Source organism: Schistocerca serialis, chromosome 6 (assembly GCF_023864345.2).
Source record: "Schistocerca serialis cubense isolate TAMUIC-IGC-003099 chromosome 6, iqSchSeri2.2, whole genome shotgun sequence".
NCBI lineage: Eukaryota > Metazoa > Arthropoda > Insecta > Orthoptera > Acrididae > Schistocerca > Schistocerca serialis.
In genome coordinates this window covers 434159386-434181418 of record NC_064643.1, presented here as the reverse complement: position 1 = coordinate 434181418, position 22033 = coordinate 434159386, and the positions used below count along the sequence as shown (strand labels likewise).

The window sequence follows — 22033 nt, the reverse complement described above, 5'->3', positions numbered from 1 at the left end:
GTACATGAAAGAAGGAAAATGTAACACAGTGACTCACAGTATTACCCTGTAGGAACCACCATGAGGACGCATCTTCCACAATTACTTGTGTTACATTATTAATTGCTTTGTCGTTGGACGCCTCAATAGATACGGCAATCATGGTTTACTACAGTACATGTAAACACAATGCATAAATAATGATTCCATCATAGTTGTTAGTGACTCACCGCTGACATGCCGAAATCATGGGTTATTAGTTTGTAGTTCCGTAATGAGTTTCACTACAGAAAAATAACGAATAGTGCACTGTTGGATGTTTGCCCACTTGTGATCTAATAATTTTATGAACCACTCATTATTGGAAATATTCTCAGATATGAGAAAGACATGAAACAAAACTAATGTATTAATGCACATAATATAGACCAGATTTTCTCTCTGCGATCTCAGAGTTGCAAGCTGCTGGCTCTCAGGAAAGCTGCTTCCTATAACATTCCGTCCACATACCTATATTAGCGGTCTGCCGAACTCATTTCAGGTGTGTGGGATGCGACTGGGCGGTGTGGCCAAAGGCCAAGTTACAGCTTTACGGGCCTGTCTCTTTCAACGCTAAATACCTCTCTGTATAAATGCCTCTACTCGAATTTGCCGCTGTTAGTTAAAAGTCTACACTAATTATAAAGTGTCTGACTCCTCTAAGGAAACACGTTAGTAACGTCATAGTTTTCAACCCACTACGAAGTCATTTTTATGTCGGTGGTGGTGGTGGTGGTGCTGGTGGTGGTTAGCAGCGCAGTGCAGATGTGTTGTTATTTACACTGTTAACTTAACGGTGTGTGTGTGTGTGTGTGTGTGTGTGTGTGTGTGTGTGTGTGTGTGTGTACTTGCTGCAGGTTTGCCTTGAAAATGACACGCATTTCCACACGTTATTTGAAGTTGACGTTATTGCTCCACTAAGAATAGACCACCACCAGTGACATTACATGCACTCGACCAACCTTCATCATGAACCGCTTCAAATAATGGATTTGTAAACTTTTGCCTGACTGTGTACTCAGATATGCCACTTTCCATAGAAAACATTTTTATTAGGTATGAATGTGATGAACAGTTATACCCACTCGGCCCAACAATTACGATAATTTTAGTATGTATATTTAGTACTTCCCCCAATTCAGGGACCGGAACGAGTCAGTTCTTGTGTTCCCAAGGGATATCTCTCCCCCCTCCCCCCCCCCCCCCCCCCAATTTCGTCTTACTTTCTGGTCTCGCCGAAAGCGTATCCACGCGCCAATCTTCTATAATCTAGGTGGTCCGAGAAGCCACTTTATCCCTGCCCACCTCAGCGACCCTGCTGCTCGCTCTGCTGTTCCGCTCTCGCTTTTAGAGACGTTGCCAAACATGGCTACCTCGCAGTCACTTGTGTTCCGTTGCTCCCGTGTCTTCAAATCTGCATAAAAATCAAACCATAAATTTTATTTATAAGCGGATTGTATCTTTTAGTAGAAAATTTTCCACGCCATGCGTTCCAACCTGTTACATCGTACATTACTTTTTGCGTTAACTTATATTGTTCCGTAATATTATATTCGGAAGTGAGCATCAGCAGAGAAATGGAAAGGGATCATGATGAATTAGTGTCTGTTGCTTTTATGCAAGCATGTAAGAAACAACGAAATACACAAACTGAGAAAGTTCAGATGCACTCATTTCTAAAACTTTTACGAGTTCATTCTGACTAAAGCATTGCGAGCAGGGTACTAAAACTTTCTGTTCATCCTACGGTGAACTTTCTTCCAACTTATATTCCCCATTTCTACGTGAATTGCAATGGGTAGTTACTATAAAAGTGCAGCTATTCACGGTCAAGTGTAGGTTATAATCATAGTACGCCAGCGAAAGTTATCTCAGCCCTCACTGTGAATAGCTGCAATTTAATTATAACCACCCTGTTCAACTACTGCCATAGGATACCACTTGGGTACTCCTAAATCTAGCTCCTCTAGACTCACTTCAACACTTACCACTTTCGGCTGGTTACCCGTAGGAAGAGGCCATCGCTTATTTCTTTCAGCGCTAGAAGGGTCTGAACAGTACTGTAACAATGGAAACTTCGCCTTTGCCCTTCCTCCATTCTTTCCTCCTTCCGACATAACATTACTTTGTTAAATTCTCATCGCAGCTTGGCCTGTTTATTCGTTTATTGATATTAGGACTTAATAATGAAGTAAAAGTACACATTTCCATCATTCTTTCTTGTGGCAAAATTCAAAAGAACAAGACAGTCCAAAAACGAGTCGCTTGCAAGAATAACGCAAGTCCTTTCTCACTGGTACATTATTATTGGTCAGCACAAAGCCATAGCAAACAAAAGTATCGCAAAATACACCCCTTACATGTGTTGGTTCCCTTGACAAATGAGTGGCTCCGTCTAGTAAGCAAAAACAAGAATAGTGTGTCCATACAGGGGAGTGGTATGTCTCTCAAACTGTTGCTCTACACTGTCCAATTAGAATCTACAATTATTTCCGTTTGTAAATCTCCGCTTCTTTCTCGTTTTAGTGCCATCCAGTCCTTCCTCCCTTCTTTTGATTTTCTTCTTCCCTTCTTCTTGCTCCTTCTTCCCCATACTCAACTCGTCCTTTTCTTTTGCCCTTGTTTTTCGTCCATCTCAAGGGTGCGCTCCAACTAAAATGTGCCAAGGGCATGTATCCCAACTGTCGTACCTTAGTTCCGTCACAGGTTGTGAAATTTGTTACTAAACGGCTATTCTGTTTATGATTCACGTGCACAATGCCAATTGCAGGTTGCCTATCCACGACTCCCACGGACAACGATGATGATTTTAAATATATCACATATCTATTGTCTGAATTTAAAAAAAGTAAAACGCTGTCGTAATCTGTTCATAAAGAGGTGCAATCTTATATTAAAGATGTAAACAGTAAGGCAAGTATTAAAGTTTGAAACTGTGTGTGTACTCTTAAGACAGAAACCACACAATACAGCGCACCACAGAACGAATGGGACGAAAATCTGTAGATGAGACGTACATGTACAGAAAACCAAATCATTATAGTTTCATAGAAACTGGATGATTTATTCAAGAAAAAGAGCTTCACAAATTGTGCAAGCCAATAACGCGTTGGCCTACCTGTGGCCCTTATGTAAGCAGTTGTTCGGCTTGGCATTGATTGACAAGTTGTCGGATGCCCTACTGACGGATAGCGTACCAGATTCTCTCCAGTTGGCGCGGTAGGTCGTAAAATCACGAGCTGGTTGGAGAGACATGCCCACTATGCTACAAACATTCTCACCAGGGGAGAGATCTGGCAACGTTGTTGCCAACATAGGGTTTGGCAAGCATGAAGACAAGCAGTAGAAACTCTCACCATGTGCGGGCTGGCATTATCTTGCTGAAATATAAGCTCAGGATGGGTTGCCATGAAGAGCAACAAAATGGGGCGTAGAATATCGTCGATTACCGCTGTGCTGAAAGGATGAAGAGGATGACTACCAAAGAAGTCTTGCTATGAAAAAAAATGGCACCCCAGATAATCACTCACGGCTGTCGGCCCGTAAGGTGAGTGGCAGACAGGCCCCCGCGTCGTCTCCAGACACGCCTTCGCTGGTCAACAGGGTCTGGAATCTCATTAACTGGAATAGAATAGTCATCAGCGATGAGTCCCGTTTCGAACTGGGCACAGGTGACCAGCGAAGACCTGTCTGTAGGTGCCCCAGACAGTGGTGGGATACCAACCTGCCAGACGCCCGCCATATGGCCCGAAAACCAGGAATGATGATCTGGGTGCCATTTGTTTTCATAGCAGGACCCCCAGTGGAAGTCATCCGCGGCACCCTTACGGCACAGCGGTACGTCGAGGATATTCTACGCCCCGTTTTGTTCCCATTCATGGCAAGCCATCCTGGGCTTATATTTCAGGAAGATAATGCCCGCACGCACATTGTGAGAGTTTCTACGGCTTGCCTTTGTGCTTGTCAAAACCTACCTTGGCCAGCAAGGTCGCCGGATCTCTTCCCTACTTAGACGGTAGGAGCATTGTGGGCAGCGCCCTCCAACCATTTAGGGACTGACAATGTAAGTCGTCAGTTGAACAGAATTTGGCACGATATGCATCAGGACAGTATCGAACAACTGTATCAAAGCCAAACCGAATACTGCTTGTATAACGGCCAGAGGTGAACCAACGCCTTATTGACTTGCTCAGTCTGTGAAGCTCTTTCTAAAACTGTACGTCACATCTGTCGATTTTCGTCCCATTCGGATAATTCCTGCGAGGTGCGTCGTTTCCTAATTTATTTTGTGTTAGTGTGTTTATTTTCATGGCATAACCCATAACGCGCAAATACTATATTCATCGAGTATTTGAGAATGAGTATTTAGTGACTTTCTACAAACTTTACACGCAATTTCAAACCTTTAAGAAACTTTCTCTTGCTGACATCCACCGCAAAACGATGAAAGAAAAAAAGTTTATCGCTTACTGTATTTCCACTGTCCATGCACGCAGCAGAACTGCGGCATCAAGTATGACGTTCTTTTACGTCAGTATTAACTCTACTCACATCATATTTGTGGATATATCCACATGTCCCACTATATGTACCGCAAAAATTATATCACCGTACGACACGTAGTGCAGGAGACATCTAAAAAACATAGATATGCGTGAAAAACTAGCTTTTGCCTAAAGCGAAGCGCGAATTACCTGAACTAAAGTCATTAGGTGTTTCACAATGAGAGCACTTTGCGACTTCCAGCAAGCTGCAAACGTAATTTGAAACCTTCCTTAAACTTTTTCTCACTTACATCGTTAGTTAAACATGTAACACATTAACTCACTCGCAATCAGAAACCGTTTCGTACATGGAAGGTTGATTCTTTACAAAATCGTTAGTTTACTTTATACTGATCAGGCCTTTACAAACACGCTAATTCTGCTCTTTCATCTTCTACGGTTGAAGAGACCGATTACGCCGAGTGGCCCTCCAGTCAGAAAGTGGGAGCATCCGTCATAACAATGATGGGCTGGTTCTTGGCGCCCGTTAGCCTTCAGGCCCACCGCGAGCCACAAGCCTAGGGAAGAGGAACGTCACAGCTCTTTACTCCTCACTCCAAGAGAAGAGTCCGTCAGTTTTTGCGGTGTTGTGATTCAGCGCGCGCGTTATCAACGAGGAGATCGGTCCTGGGCGCAGCTGCAGCCAGTTAGCTGTCCTGCCTGCCTCCTCAGCAAGCCCGCGGCTGCTGCTCAGTGTCTGCCCGCCGCGTTGTGCGCGGTTGCATAAATCACGGCTACCGCGTGGTCGGCCTATTACAGGCTGCGTTTGTAAATTACGCCCCAAACACTATGCCCGTGTGTGCACCCCGCCGTCAGCCGAGTAACTGCGCTTAATTATAGTTACCAACTGACGTGAGCACATCTCTGTGCGAAGTTACGCATTACTTACGACCGGGACAAATGATACTGTGCGTCCAAATCAGTGGGCGGCGAGCAGAGTAATTAATTTTAATCCTATAAACACAGTGCTTTAAATTCAGACTTAACATACAGCACGTCACTCCAAGGTACAATTAAATCTTTCGTCTGTGAGTCGTGCCCAGTAGTTTAGCTTCTTACTGCTGGGACTAACAGCAGCTTAGTGAGGAAGGGAAGAATGGCAGGCAAATCTTCCTTACAGCACTGAAGCGCATACCAGTGAGCAACTTTGGACGGAACCGTACATGACGTGAAATGTAAGCTGCAAACAGTGGTGCTCAGGGAAAAGAAAGGGCGGTCTGATGTAATTAAGACGCTGGAAGATACTGAATTTGGGCGAAATAGTTCAATAATTTTACGCTGTGTCTTCTCGAACCTTTAGACATGTGTCGTAAGTCAATGTATCGCCACTGAACTGGAGCTATTGTCTTGGATCTTGTAACCCTATAATCTGATTTACTGATCATATGGACTCAAAATAGGCATTAAACTCTTATAATGACAGATCTGAACTGAATGTATGTCACGTTTTCTTGGGTATTAAAAGCTTTTGACGTACACAAAGAGGTGCCAGTTTTGATGATTCATGTTATTACTTAACAGATAACGGATTTTGTGTAACTAAAACTATTTATTCCAACGCTTCATTCACTCAGTTCACTGTTTAGCTGAACAGTAATTTTTATTATTCGGAATGTCAAATCTTTACATATTTCTCCTTTCATTCTGGTGCATGTCAAATTCTATAAAATGTTTAATACATGTTTGTACTATGTGTTTACTGAAGTCCCGTAACGAATTGCACTACTTATGCTCATACGCTTGTCTTTAGATACGTATTACTTTCCTTTTACTACTTAGATATTATACTCCCTTGTTGTGTGGGCATCAATCTTTAAGACATCACTTAGTTAAACACTCCGTCAAACAGGCGACGTACATCTTATTACATTGTCGCATACTATGTACGTGACCATTCTGGACAGCTGATCTCATTGTTCAAAGCGCTCGACAATGCTCGTATCAAAATCGATGCGTTATCCCACACAAGAACTGTCCGGAAAAGCACACATACGAAACAGTTGAACCTACTTAGCAAAAGTCTATTATCCTCAGATACTGTGTTCTTATAGGCTACGACAGTTATTATTCGTAAGGAAAGAATAGCATCCAGATTTTATGTCATTTTATTCTATTGTGTGTTCAGTTCTTGCTTTCTGATAAGGTTTACCACCCTGAGGCTCAATCGATACACTACAGAAATCCTGAACTTCGAGTTATCCAGAAAGTTAAAGTTACTGAAGAAAACAATCCCCTAACAAAACTTTCGTTTTTGAGGCGAACACGATCTTTCAGTAAGAAAGTAATGTGAAAGTCACATTCTATTTAGAAAGTAATGTTGAATTGTCACAAGGCTAATCATAACGGGAGAAATTGTTTCTTCGGCGGACCAGAAGAATAAACAGTGATGTATTTCAGAACAAGGACATCATACTGATCACAAACGACGATCGACGCCGAGCATACTACTGACTTATCTTTATCTTGGGCTTACAGTGAACTTAGTCGAAACATCTGCGGGACCTAGACGTCCGCGCCGGCCGGTGTGGCCGAGCGGTTCTAGGCGCTTCAGTCTGGAACCACGCGATCGCTACGGTCGCAGGTTCGAATCCTGCCTCGGGCATGGATGTGTGTGATGTCCTTAGGTTGGTTAGGTTTAAGTAGTTCTAAGTTCTAGGGGACTGATGACCTGAGATGTTAAGTCCCATAGTACTCAGAGCCATTTTGAACCTAGACGTCTGCCTTTCGTAGGCTGTGCTCAGTCCATTGAATCATTCGAACACGGTTCACCACGTCTCAAAGTTTCAATTTCTTAGACGTTCCTCCACATAGATCACTATCAAATTCCTTCTGCCTTCGGTTCGTAAAACACTGAAACGGCACTTTCTAATTTAACTTGTGAAAATGGTACGCAGTCGATGTATCCCAAAGCTATATGTTGTCGCCTCAAAGCCTGTTAGCAAATAAGGACAATCAAAAGAACATTTGCCACACTGTCAAAGGTTGTATACGTGACGCACTATTCGCAATTTGAGTGATAAGCAAATAAATAAACAAGGCTTAAACAGCAGTACTACGAATGCAGTGACAGTGATAAACCACAATCCAATACGAATATTAGACTCTCTCCACCTACAGAACAGACGAAATAACATGTACAACGAGACTGCGAAGAGTGGTTGATAGGCTTAGAAATACATAAAAAAAACTTGCACTCTCTACTTAAGTTAATATGGCAGCAAATTAATTATCTTACGTTTGCTGCCACAGCCGTTATGAATTAATTAATAATGCTTTTGCCAGGTACTAAGAAGCAAACTTTATTAGCATGACTGGGCGTTCGGAGTTAAGCTATTACGAAGAGGAAAACGTGAGTGCCATAGTACAAGTAAATTACACTTGGTGTCCCACAATGGGTGATACTGATTTACGGTTTGTAAACAAAAAGTCATTTTAAGACTGTAGAGTTGTGCACACAGGGGAATCACACGTCTAGGTTTGTACCATTGATTTTTGCCCCAAAGAGAACTTAACGGGAACATAATGTCTTGTTTTACTTCAAATGGTGCGTTTGATAATAGTAATACATGTACAGACCGATATGTTTGCATGGTGACAGATGTATGTAAGCCTGATCCTGTTTTGCATTTCTTGGGTTATTTTGCATACCTCAAGGAGGACACCGCGCAATGTTTCCGAATATTTGACGAGGGCAGTTATTTGCTGGGACGTTCTGTACACTCGGTGTACTGTGTGTCCAACACCATCAAATATTCAGCCAATCTAAAAATGCGTGAATCAGGCGAAACGTGTCACTGGTAAATCAATAACAATTACATCTCTGCACGCAAGACTGTTCCTTCACAATACATTACTGGCTGCTGCACCAGCCCTGCCATATGTTGGAAAATGTTTTACTGCGTATGGATTTCAAAGCAGATGGATGGCTTCTACAACCACATTATTGATGGTGCATCGACGGAAAAAATAATTTAATTTGGTCAACAGTATCGAAAGTGAATCATAGTGGGATGGACGTCGCCGTGTCCGTAAGAAACGGAGGAGCCCGAGCAGTATGCAACTACTACACCAATAAAATTAAGATGGCGAAAGCGTCTCTGTTCTGTGGATGGTAACAGTACCATTTTGTTTACGTTCCACATGGCCAGTTTGGTTAAGAACCCATCCTTGAGGATCTCTCTCATTATGTAATGATTGTCTTTCCAGTGAAGAACGAGATTTTTCTGCACAATGATGTATAGATGACCAGAAGAGTCACTCAAAATTTCAAATAACTTCTTGGACTCGCAAATTCTCTGTACCTTAGCCCTATTGTATACCTGAGAAACCATGTCCATCGTCATTTTGGTTATGTGATTTCTCTGCCATAGATTTTCCAGCAGCTCTGGTAAGGAATGCGGACGTATAACCATGGAAACTTAATTGTACCATACGGGTCGCCTCCTAAACATAAGAGTGCCACTGTAGTGTGCTGCAAACGATAGTTACTGATACTGACAGGTTACCAGTCCGTTTTAAATGCTGTATACTAACAAGGGAACCTCCCCATCGCACCCCCCTCAGATTTAGTTATAAGTTGGCATAGTGGACAGGCCTTGAAAAACGGAACACAGATCAATCGAGAAAACAGGAAGTTGTGTGGAACTATGACAAAAATAAGCAAAATATAGAAACGGAGTAGTCCATGCACAAGATAGGCAACATAAAGGACGATAAGAGCTAAGGAGTGCCATGGTCCCGTGGTTAGCGTGAGTGGCTGCGGAACGAGAGGTCCTTGGTTCAAGTCCTGCCTCGAGTGAAAAGTTTACTTTTTTTATCTTCGCAAAGTTATGATCTGTCCGTTCGTTCATTGACGTCTCTATTCACTGTAATAAGTTTAGCGTCTGTGTTTTGCGACCTCACCGCAAAACCGTGCGATTAGTAGACGAAAGGACCTGCCTCTCCAATGGGAACTGAAAACATTTGATCGCAAGGTCATAGGTCAACCGATTCCTCCACAGGAAAACACGTCTGATATATTCTATACGACACTGGTGACGGCATGTGCGTCACATGACAGGAATATGTTGTTGACCCACCTAACTTGTAAACTTGTCGAATGGGTAAAAAGATTCTTCTACCTTGCCCGATTTAGGTTTTCTTGTGGATGTGATAATCACTCCCAAAAAGTGATGAAAACATAACGGACGGACAGATAATAATTGTCTGAAAATAAAAAGTTAAAATTTTTTCTCGAGGGAAGACTTGATCCAAGGACTTCTCGTTCCGCAGCCGCTCACGCTAACCACGGGACCACGGCGCTCCCTAGCTCATATTGTCCTAGATGTTGCCTATCTTGCGCATGGACTACTCAGTTTGTATATGTTGCTTATTTTTTTCATAGTTCCACATAACTTCTTCCTGTTTTCTCTATTGATCTGTGTTCCGTTTTTCAAGGCCTATCCACTATGCCAACTTATAACTAAATCTGAGGGGGGTGCGATGGGGAGGTTCCCTTGTAAGAAGTTTTTCCCATAAAAGACGGAAAAATCCATCTTGAGTGTGAACAGTATCCCCACAATTATTAATCGTGTTGTATGTTACAAATACTGTTCCTTCCATTACTTTAAAGTAGCCTGGTGGTAAACATTAATACTTCGGCCATTAGTATTGGAATAACTAGAAAAATTATTAATGAGGAAAAAACAGTTTTATATTGTCATCCATCTTCCGCACATCAGTCCTCCCACCTCCGCACCACGTCTTTTGCCCGAAGTAACTGAGGTATTTCACTTCTTTCCAAACGTAAAGAATGGATTATGTTCCTCTAATTGAAAACAGTTTGCCATTTCCTTCGAGAACTTGTTTTCTCACTGAGTAGTTTAACAGCAGTACCACAGTAATGAACCACTGGAAAATAAATGGGAGAGGCAGAACTAAATTGTAAATTCGAATTATTCTTCCCATATATACAGCAAGTTTCTCTACGCCATCTTTCTGGGATACTTACAAACTTTCTGCTTTGCTTTTGTATTCTAGGTATGTCCATATTCTGCTTGAGAGACACAACTGAAGGAACAGTTCTGCACTGAACAAAACGAATGTGAAAACCCGTCTGAAAAGCATGCATATCTGTACGCTGAATCGATCTGCGGCATACTTCCTCATCGATCTGTTTTGCGCGTTCTCCTCAAGGCTTCCGGTTTTCACGAAAAATTAAAACTATCACATTACGGCTCAGTAATTTGAATAAAGTTTCCCACTTGTTAATAGCGGAAAGACATTTTGTTTCTCTAATGAAGAAAAATCAAACAGCTTCCAGTCGGTACTTCGCACTCACCTCAAAGAAGCCGTTTGTCTGTCTAAAGACTGTGTCCAAATACAAAGCATTCTGTTCGTGGCAAGACTGCACACGGCCCAGTTTCAACAAACCAGATTTATGTCTACAAACAAACGCATGACGCTGGTTATTCCAAACAAAAACACCACAGACAGGAGGCCTTTGTTCTTCTTGTTTGGAGAAATGCTAACACCGCCAGAGAGAACGTGTAAACTGTTTCTCATGCCATGTTTCTGACCTGCGTTTTGTGAGCACAATTCTGCCGACGTAAGCAAGCTTGGCTCTTCGTTAATGCAATTGTGTAATACATTTTATTATACAATTATTGCATTAGATGTTAATGTATTTTGCATGAAAGACTAAGTCGATCTTCATGAAAGAGATGAAGTATATTTTATATTTCTTTGATATGTTCCACTTCCTAGTTCGGTAAGTTTCCTTCGGTCTAATGAGATGTCGAAGATGAGAGGTGTTTGTATATTATCAAGTAAATTCCCTTAGAAACAGTAACAATTTCTATCTTGATTTTACAGTACTAGTGCTCTGCGTTTCATTCAATCGAATTTAGTGCACAGTCGTTAGTGAGTCGTTGAATTAACTTAAAACATGCTGAGACAAATAAAGCCCTGCAAGTACTTCGCCTTAATGTTTACCATTTCGTCACAAACTGAAAGGTAAACCTCGCGTTGTTTCCACTGCAAAGCCACAGAAGAATATTATTCGTCGGTTGCTAAGAACAGTACACATCTTCAGTCGCTCCATTTTGTAGCCCTACTCATTTACAGAGTAAGGGCGTCCAAATACATATTGGAGCTGCTGGCGTACTTTCGACAAACGTTTCATTTACTGTAAAAATGGATATTTGCCTATATTTTTCAGCGATTTCACATTCCAATAACTTGAAATAATTTTAAAGATGAAAAAAGAGATTTTGACAGCTTTTGGAGGAAACGAAATGGGGACATAGTAATTTTGTCTAGAGATCAACTTGATTTTACAATTTTTTTTACGAGTTTTATTATGAATCTGGAATACTTCATGTAAAAAGATGCGCTTTATCCCCAGAAAATAGTAGTTATACACGTTCTACTACTACTACTACTACTACTACTACTACTACTACTACACCAATCAACTGAGTCACTTTCGTAACGGCATTTTCCCAGAGTTGACAGGATAATTGAGCAAACGACGACGTACTTGTCACCTTCGTGATATAAGAAGAAAGCACACTTTGATACCGTACAGGCAACATTGTGTACAGCAAGGAAAGTTCACGCCTGTGTCAACTATACCTCACATTGGCCACAATGGCTGCCCTCACGGAATGTTATACCTCATCGCCACAATGATGTTAAGTAGCTTTCCTCAAGGGCTACATAAAGAAACAATAGTAACTTATTTTGCCGCATATCAAAATTCAAATCCACGCTTTAAACTTAGTCTCGTTAACTAAGTTGCCAAAATAAGTTTGAGAGGAAATATTGTAGTTAGTTTAAACAGCGTTAAATTAATGGCAAATTTCAGTCTTCAGCTCTCTTCGTAAGAAGATAATGAAAAATGAGGTACAGGCCTAAGGTGAAATGAAACTACTCTATGTGGTACGATGAAGAAAAGTGCCGCTTTTTTGGCTTAAAAGACTATGAAACTACTTCGTATTAACTATAAAAAGTGAATATGATGAATAACTCGTATAAAATACGTGACTCGAATTTAGATTTGTCGTAATAGGGATAACTTAAACTTCATCACATATAAAAATGTACGAATGTGTACCCACATAAGTTGAGAACTAAGCAGACAGAAATATATATAAGTATTCCAGGGCCTCATTATTTTCGTTTTTACTTGATATATACAGGGTGATTCAAAAAGAATACCACAACTTTAGGAATTTAAAACTCTGCAACGACAAAAGGCAGGGCTAAGCACTATCTGTCGGCGAATTAAGGGAGCTATAACGTTTCATTTAGTTGTACATTTGCTCGCCATTTCAGCCAATAAAGTTTTTGGTCCCTTTTTCTTCGAAGGTGCTACTGTGACTGGACTACAGTATCTGAAGATGTTAGAGAATTGGCTGTTCCCTCAGCTCGAACAAGAAGCACAATAATTCATATTTCAGCAGGATGGAGCGCCACCACATTGGCACTTATCTGTCCGTAACTACCTGAACGTCAACTACCCGAGGCGATGGATCGGCCGCCAGGCAGCCCGTGACAGAGCACGTCATCACTGGCCTCCAAGAAGCCCTGATCTTACCCCCTGCGATTTTTTCTTATGGGGGTATGTTAAGGATATGGTCTTTCGGCCACCTCTCCCAGCCACCATTGATGATTTGAAACGAGAAATAACAGCAGCTATCCAAACTGTTACGCCTGATATGCTACAGAGAGTGTAGAACGAGTTGGAGTATCGGGTTGATATTGCTCGTGTGTCTGGAGGGTGTAACACCGGAAATGCATATCCTCCTATTCTCATCTATTGTACTATAATTTGTTTTCCTTAATTTTGTTACCTGAATATATGACATTTCTGTGTCTTTACATATTGTAATTGTTTTACTATTTGTATATATATATTTATGCATTTATGTCGATGTATAATTGGTTTGTTTCGTAAATATTATTTGTATTTTTGCGCTGGGTCTTGCCTAGGGAAAACTGCTATCGAACGATTACATCGATAGGTCGTGTGAAGAATCAAAGTGTGTAGGATCTTTGGTAGTGTTAACTCTGCCGCGTGGAGCGCGGGGAGGGCAGAGGGAGTCTGGCGGGAGTAGCGAGTGGAGCAGGTGTGTTGTGTGACGCTCCCGCGAGTTGCCGCGCTTTCGGGGTTTGGCAGCATGTAATTGCGCTCGACTCGCGATGATAGTTTCTGACATGGTGTCGCGGACGGGAAGCATTAGCTGGCGCACATCAAGAGCCCGTTTCGTCTGGTGACCGTGTCGAGAAGAAGGCGCGCCAACATCCAGCTTCTGCAACAGCGACGGCCGACAATGAGTGACTGTCGCCACCTCCTCGATCGACGGCGTCAAACCTTCAATCAACCAACAAGGAAGACTAAAAGCACGTAAAGTTTCAGAACTGTATGGCAGACCTCAGCTTTTCAACTTGTTCCATTTGCCTCGCAAAATTACAGCAATTTAGCATGAACCTTTGTTGCTCATTGTCCCAATTGCATTGCCAAGCAGGGTCCCTTCCTTTTCCGAAATGAACCCGAGTGTCGTTGAAATTCAAACGCCAGCATAATTCCATTTCACTGCTTTAATTTCAAAGTTCAATTTAAGCATTAGCTGGGTACAATAGTTAGATTACACAAGCACAAACTAAGAGTGCGAGTTTTGTTACCGTATTTTAGCTTACCTGTGACTGCAGCTCAGCTTGGTACGTACTAAATTTTACTATTGTTAATTGTTCAGAATCGTTTAATTCAAGTTCAAAGTTAAATCTCTTCTTTCTAAATTGCGTAGATTCAAGTAGCTTTAGAAATGATTGTTGAGGTAGTCCAAGACTAACTGTATTTCGATGTGCTTCAGAAAGAAAGCTCACTATTAACTTCAGTCACTAAATTAACTTTCGATTTTCCGGTTTCATTAATTCTTTTGCTAAATTAAGTGTAGCGAAATTTATTACTTCCGACAAACTTTGAGTTTTCACACTACACGTGTCAACCTTCAGTTGCCACGCTTCTAGTGCTAATTATATGTGTAATAACCTTTCTTTTTCAGTTATTATAGTAATTGTCCATAGGACTGGCGACCGTAATTTCCCCCAAATCTCAAATATCTAATTAACGCTAGTTGATTGTTAACGTAACGGCCGCACATTTACTTTCTTTATTAACTTTATCCCTATTTCAAAATTAATTTCCACCAGTTTCACTTGCATTTTTCCTTTCATTTAGATGTAATCCTTTCCTCCCTCTTTACCGAAAGGTTAACTTCGGTGACGATTGCTTTACCAAAATTCCCATTAGGTGCACGCGGTTTCATTTTTCACTGTCATTAAGGTCGATAAGTGAGGGGGAGGTTACAAGGGGGTCATATTGAACATCTCTGAACTTGTTTTTGAGTGAAAAAAAACCTTTTTAAATACTCTTTGTAATGATGTACAACAGAAGGTTATATTATGTTTCTTTCATTAAATACACATTTTTAAAGTTGTGGTATTCTTTTTGAATCACCCTGTATTTTATGTATTAGTAACTAGAAAATGGTGTTACAATACTGAAATTGCTGATCGCAATAGCTATTTTTCCAATTAGTGATTCAAACTACCGTATATGTGTTGAATTTGTTGCAGATCGTCGACAAATTATTCCGCCTTATAGACCAAGACGGAGACGGCGTTGTCACCACAGAAAAGGTGATGGAGTTCCTCGCTAATATCACGAACGCCAGGTAAGTCATTCCAAAACATGACATTTCTAAATGCTTTCTGTGCTGATGCCTTTCGAAAATCATATAGTACCACAGTCAGCTGATATGAAAGTTTATCACACCTACCAGTTTAAGTTCACGAGAATTTTAAACCACAGTATCTTTGTAGATACTTACATATCGTTGAATTCCATTCTACTGAACGTCAAAATCGCAAACTGGGCATTCGAACTTAATACATAAAATTCAGACGTTGAGCTTTTTAAACAATATTCTAATTTTATGTACTAAGTTCTGATTATCAGTTTGCTGTTCTGCAGTTATGTACAGATTGAACGGTATCTTACTGTGACTGAAACGACTGATGACGGTTTGTACAATCAAAACTCGTAGGATGAAGATTCATTATAATTTGCGGATACTAACGTTTTTTCTTCAGATGTACTTCTTTAACTATCTCGAAATTAGTTTCCGTGGCTAGACTTGATTTCTTTTCCCGGTTCTACATTTGACTGGAAACGTTTCTAATATAAGTGAAATGCTAGACCGCAAAGCACCTACGTGTAAATGTCGTGCTATTACAGACAAAGCAGTATCTCTAGCTCAGTACAGTCTATTAATAAAGTGGCATTGAAACTATTTTATCTGTATCTACATGGATACACTGCAAATCACATTTAAGTGCCTGGCAGAGGGTTCATCGAACCACCTTCATAATTCTCTATTATTCCAATCTCGTTTAGAGACCTATATCTTTCCGTACGAGCTCTGATTTCCCTTATTTTATCGTGGTGATCGTTTCTCCCTGTGTAGGACGGTGTCAGCAAAATTACTTCACAGTAGCTTTTAATAATATAATTCTGTAGAGCATGTTCGTTCATAACAAGCTGAATCTCGGATTGTCGTACAGAACTACCAGATTCGCGTACGTTCATCAGAGTCAAAGTGCAACACTCCTTCTTGCATGAATTCATGGGAAAAAATCTCAATTTGACAATCAGCAAAGAGGATTCGTTATTCAAGAATCCTTGGTATGTCAGGTTCATCAGCAATTACATTCAATACATACACTATGAGATCAAATGTATCCGGACACCCTCCCCAACAACATACGTTTTTCATATTAGGTGCATTGTGCTGCCACCTACTGCCAGGTACTCCATATCAGCGACCTCAGTAGTCACTAGACATTGTATGAGAGCAGAATGGGACGCTCCGCGGAACTCAGACTTCTAACGTGGTCAGATGATTGGGTGTCACTTGTCATACGTCTGTACGTGAGATTTCCACAGTACTAAACATCCGGAGGTGCACTGTTTCCGAAGTGATAGTGAAGTGGAAACGTGAAGGGTCACGTACAGCACGATATTCTGCAGGCCGACCTCGTCTGTTGACCGACACAGACCACCGGCAGTTGAAGACAGCCGTAATTTGTAGTAGGCAGACATCTATCCAGACCAACACACAGGAATTCCAGAATGCATCAGCATCCACTGTAACTTCTATGACAGTTAAGCTGAAGGTGAGAAAACATGAATTCCAAGGTCGAGCGGCTGCTTTAAGCCACACATCACGCCGGTAAAAGCCAAACGACGCCTCGCTTGGTGTAAAGAGCGTAAAAATTGGACGACTGAGCACTGGAAAAACATTGTGTAGAGTGACAAACCATGGTACACAATGTGGTGATCAGATGGCAGGGAGTGGGTATGGCGAATGCCCGGTGAACGTCATCTGCTAGTGTATGTAGTGCTAACAATAAAATTCGGAGGCGATGGTGTCATGGTGTGGTCGTGCTTTTCATGGAGGGGGCTCGTACCCCTTGTTTTGCGTGGCACTATCACAGCACAGGTCTACATTGATGTTTTAAGCACCTTCTTGCTTCCCACTGTTGAAGAGCAATTCAGGGATGGCATTGCATCTTCTAACATGATCGAGCACCTGCTCATAATGCACGGCCTGTGGCGGAGTGGTTACACGACGATAACATCCCTGTAATGTACTGGTCTGCACAGATTTCTGACCTGAATCCTATAGAAAACCATTGGGATGTTTTGGAACGCAGACTTCGTGCCAGGCCTCGACATCGACAACTCTCCTCAGTGCAGCACTCCATGAAGAATGGGCTGCCATTCTCCACGAAACTTTCCAGCACCTGATTGAACGTATGCCTACGAGATCAGAAGCTCTTATATAGGCTAAGGGTGGGTCAACACCATACTGAATTCCAGCATTACCGATGGAGGGCGCCATGAAATTGTTAGTCATTTTCAGCCAGGTGTCCAGATACTTTTGATCACATAGTGTACTTAAAATTCGAACAACTGGAACACAGCTCTACATCAGTCGAAACATGGATAATGAAAGATAAAAACGAAATAATTAAAATTTGATGTTTCAGAAGGATGTTTCAGAAGGATGTTTCAGAAGGATGTTTCAGAAGGATGTTTCAGAAGGATGTTTCAGAAGGATGTTTCAGAAGGATGTTTCAGAAGGATGTTTCAGAAGGATGCTTCAGAAGGATGCTTCAGAAGGATGCTTCAGAAGGATGCTTCAGAAGGATGCTTCAGAAGGATGCTTCAGAAGGATGCTTCAGAAGGATGCTTCAGAAGGATGCTTCAGAAGGATGCTTCAGAAGGATGCTTCAGAAGGATGCTTCAGAAGGATGCTTCACAAGGATGCTTCACAAGGATGCTTCACAAGGATGCTTCACAAGGATGCTTCACAAGGATGCTTCACAAGGATGCTTCACAAGGATGCTTCACAAGGATGCTTCACAAGGATGCTTCACAAGGATGCTTCACAAGGATGCTTCACAAGGATGCTTCACAAGGATGCTTCACAAGGATGCTTCACAAGGATGCTTCACAAGGATGCTTCACAAGGATGCTTCACAAGGATGCTTCACAAGGATGCTTCACAAGGATGCTTCACAAGGATGCTTCACAAGGATGCTTCACAAGGATGCTTCACAAGGATGCTTCACAAGGATGCTTCACAAGGATGCTTCACAAGGATGCTTCACAAGGATGCTTCAGAAGGATGCTTCAGAAGGATGCTTCAGAAGGATGCTTCAGAAGGATGCTTCAGAAGGATGCTTCAGAAGGATGCTTCAGAAGGATGCTTCAGAAGGATGCTTCAGAAGGATGCTTCAGAAGGATGCTTCAGAAGGATGCTTCAGAAGGATGCTTCAGAAGGATGCTTCAGAAGGATGCTTCAGAAGGATGCTTCAGAAGGATGCTTCAGAAGGATGCTTCAGAAGGATGCTTCAGAAGGATGCTTCAGAAGGATGCTTCAGAAGGATGCTTCAGAAGGATGCTTCAGAAGGATGCTTCAGAAGGATGCTTCAGAAGGATGCTTCAGAAGGATGCTTCAGAAGGATGCTTCAGAAGGATGCTTCAGAAGGATGCTTCAGAAGGATGCTTCAGAAGGATGCTTCAGAAGGATGCTTCAGAAGGATGCTTCAGAAGGATGCTTCAGAAGGATGCTTCAGAAGGATGCTTCAGAAGGATGCTTCAGAAGGATGCTTCAGAAGGATGCTTCAGAAGGATGCTTCAGAAGGATGCTTCAGAGAAAATGAATTCAGCGAGTATGGGATGACAATGTTCTGCAACAAGTCAGCAACAGAGAATGTCTAATAAAGTACTTAATTAATTGAAGAGAGAATAGTCGTGCATATGTGACGTGCTTGACCTGTGCTTGATGAGAGAGTGGAAGTATCACACACACACACACACACACACACACACACACACACACACACACACACACACAAGCAGAAACTGACGAGTCCTACGCAGATCTACTTAAGCATTTGAATGAAACAGTGTGACTTGCACAAGACTTCCATCACGATCAGGGGCTGCGACATTTATCGATCTGAATTAACCTAGACGTCGGGCTACGCTACAATTCAGTCTGTTCCCAAAACCAAGATTAAAGGAGGGGGATTGGGACAATACCACACTCTAGCCAAGCTTTTATACACTGTATCTTATTTCCGTTTCATAACTGACTACTAAATAATATCATAAACTAACTCTGAGATAAAAAAACCGATCGAGGTGGCGCCGTGGTTAGCACACTGGACTCTCAAGCGGGAGGACGACAGTTCAAACCCGCGTCTGGCCATCCTGATTCAGGTATCCTGTGAATTCCCTCAATTGTTTAAGGTAAAGGCCGAGATGGTTCCTTCGGAAGGACACGGCCGCATTCCTTCTCCTTCCTTTCCTAATCCGAGCTTGTGCTCAGTCTCCAATGACATCGTTGTCGACGGGACATTAAACACTAATGTACTCCTCCCCCTCCTCCTCCTCCAAGATAAAATCTGTAAGTACCTTATTCATCCCCCAACGTCACATTTACCAACAGTTTATCACAACAATTCGTACTAAAAGACGCACTGTATGTTAACATCGATGTGTGCTTAATGTTTTGGTGTTGTCGTTTCTAAAAATCAGACGGTTAACGTTTTCTGCGCTAAAACTGCAGCATTTTTTAGTTCGCGTGACGAAACAGTGATGTTTCCATGACGTTACGGAGTTAGTGCTGTGATTGGCTGGTTATGAGCAACCGTCATGGCAATTTTGTTGTATTTATAGTTGTGTATTACGAAAATACGCATTATAAACGATATGGCGTACACAACCACTCAGCTGCATTGTACACAGTTCTGTTAAAATTGGGTGTATATCAATGCTTAGCCTTGCACTGGTTTTGTTCTTGATTTATGTTTACATCTTAACCGCATGTTCCAAAATTTCACCTGACAAATTGCGCACTGAATCCATACTGTGTTGATCTTGAACTCGTGGTTTGCTGCTGTCATCCGCAAGAAACCAAAACTCACTATACTGGTGCGTAACACACTCACAGAAAGAAACTTATTATAACGCAAAATACCCGCAGTGAGAAAGCAAGGAAACTAAATAAACAGGACATATTTCTCGCGCGGGCTGTATTTCGCGCCCTTTACCTCTAATTTGTGAGACACTCACTACGTGGTGATACTTATGTTACGGTACTGTAGTGCGCTCCTGCGAGACATCTGCAAACTTATACCAACGGTGGATAGAATAACCAATGGCCGAAACAAAAAGTCTGAAACATTATGAAAACAACACCATTAAACGTCGATTAATGACGCATCAAAGTATAGTAGAGATATAAAGACACAAGGATTCGATAGCAAATTTTCATTAACTCTTTTTATTCCCTTTTGGTGCGTGCACTGGACCATGAATATTTTGTGCAGGCTGGCAGACACCCTTAGGCTGCAACACCAGAGCCTTTGGAACGCCCGTAACAGCTGTACTGCGAGGAAGCCACGCCCCCAATCCTATGCTACATTTACTGCAACTAAGTGGCATTTCAAGGCGCAGCAAACTAACTACTTCCTACCTGTTCTAAAGCACACATCAATTTCCAAAAACGTTGACCAGCATTATTTAAATCCTTGTGCGAAATATGCGAAATGCGTTCTGATAATTCAAATACTGTAATACCTTACTGAGAAATTTATCTTGATATATATTTTGGAGCGGCTCCGCCTCAGAGCCTTTTAATTAAGAACCGCGCCTTATCACGATAACGTATGTAGATGCGTTCCTTATCAGACCCCACAGGTTTTTAGGTTCGTGTAGATGCATATCTGGTAAAAGCCTCAACTGCAGTAACATCTATCTGCAAAGTAGTTGAAAATACTTCTATTTGTGCTAGATTGCAGAGTCCAGGGTTGTGAGTATACAGATTTACAGTTTCAGAATTGCTAGTACGTTGGGTGTTCACTCATAGGCTCAGATAAGAACTGTCTACTTATTATCCCCCCCTTGGGTCTGGGGGTTAGAATAGGCCTGAGGTATTCCTGGCTGTCGTAAAAGGCGACTAAAACGAGTCTCCCAAGGTTCAGCCTTTATGTGATGGTCCCCTATAGGCTTTGACCTCCATTTTCCAAAATTTTCCCGAAAAGCGAGCCAACTGGGGAAAGGTGCATCGTGTCCACCGTGCACTGAGATCTTGAGCGTACTTCCTCGTCGTCGCATTTCAGTCCCGTCTATTCTCCATCTCACGGGCGAAGACACCTTCCTGGATGCGTTTTCCACCATGCACTATGCAGTGTCGCTTTCTGCGTCGACGATGACCATGGACTTCTTTGCTTCTGATATCCAGCACAGTAGCCAATCCGTTGTGGTGGGGCCGCCATGTACCCTGTTGGTTGTAGCCACCTCACCACACTGGGATTGCTCTGTTGATGCCTGCGCTGTTAACTCCCCACATATGCCAAGAGGCAGATGCCCATCCCCCTGGGGCATCAGGACTCCCTGCAATGGTAATCCTCCCAGGTGGCCTTTGCTGCGGCTGGGTGGCGCCCTTGGGGAGGGCCCCTGGTTGGAGTGGGTGGCATCATGACATGACACGCCACAAAGTGTAGTACATCATCTTTTGATCTCTTGCTGGTGGTCAAACACCAGCAGTCTCCAAGCAATCAAGGTGTAACTTCAATGCAAAGAAATAAGGCACCAAATCGTCCCCCCCCCCCCCCCCCCTGGTCACAACATAGGAGGAACGCCAGGCTAAGAAAGGCAATGAAGCTTATTCACCCCGGTACCTCATATGTTCAAGAGTTGATGGCGAATCTTTGTCAATGAAACCTCTTTTTTTGTGGAAAATATTTAAATGACAAGTTTGGGGAGGTGGAGGGCTTGTCCAAAATGCGGAAAAGGTCCATCTTGATCAAAACAGCATCCTCTGCCCAGTCACGGGCACTACTCGCCTGTG

At 42.2% G+C, this 22033-nt stretch overlaps 1 protein-coding gene across 1 annotated transcript in view; it reads left to right on the top strand.

The window, feature by feature from the left end:
- LOC126484349 (NADPH oxidase 5) overlaps positions 1-22033 on the top strand; it is a 500777-nt gene that overhangs the window by 244380 nt on the left and 234364 nt on the right. Inside the window, exon 4 of the mRNA XM_050107810.1 lies at positions 15183-15280. Coding sequence (XP_049963767.1) covers positions 15249-15280 — 32 coding nt within the window. The 5' untranslated portion in view covers positions 15183-15248. The remainder of the gene's footprint in view (positions 1-15182; positions 15281-22033) is intronic.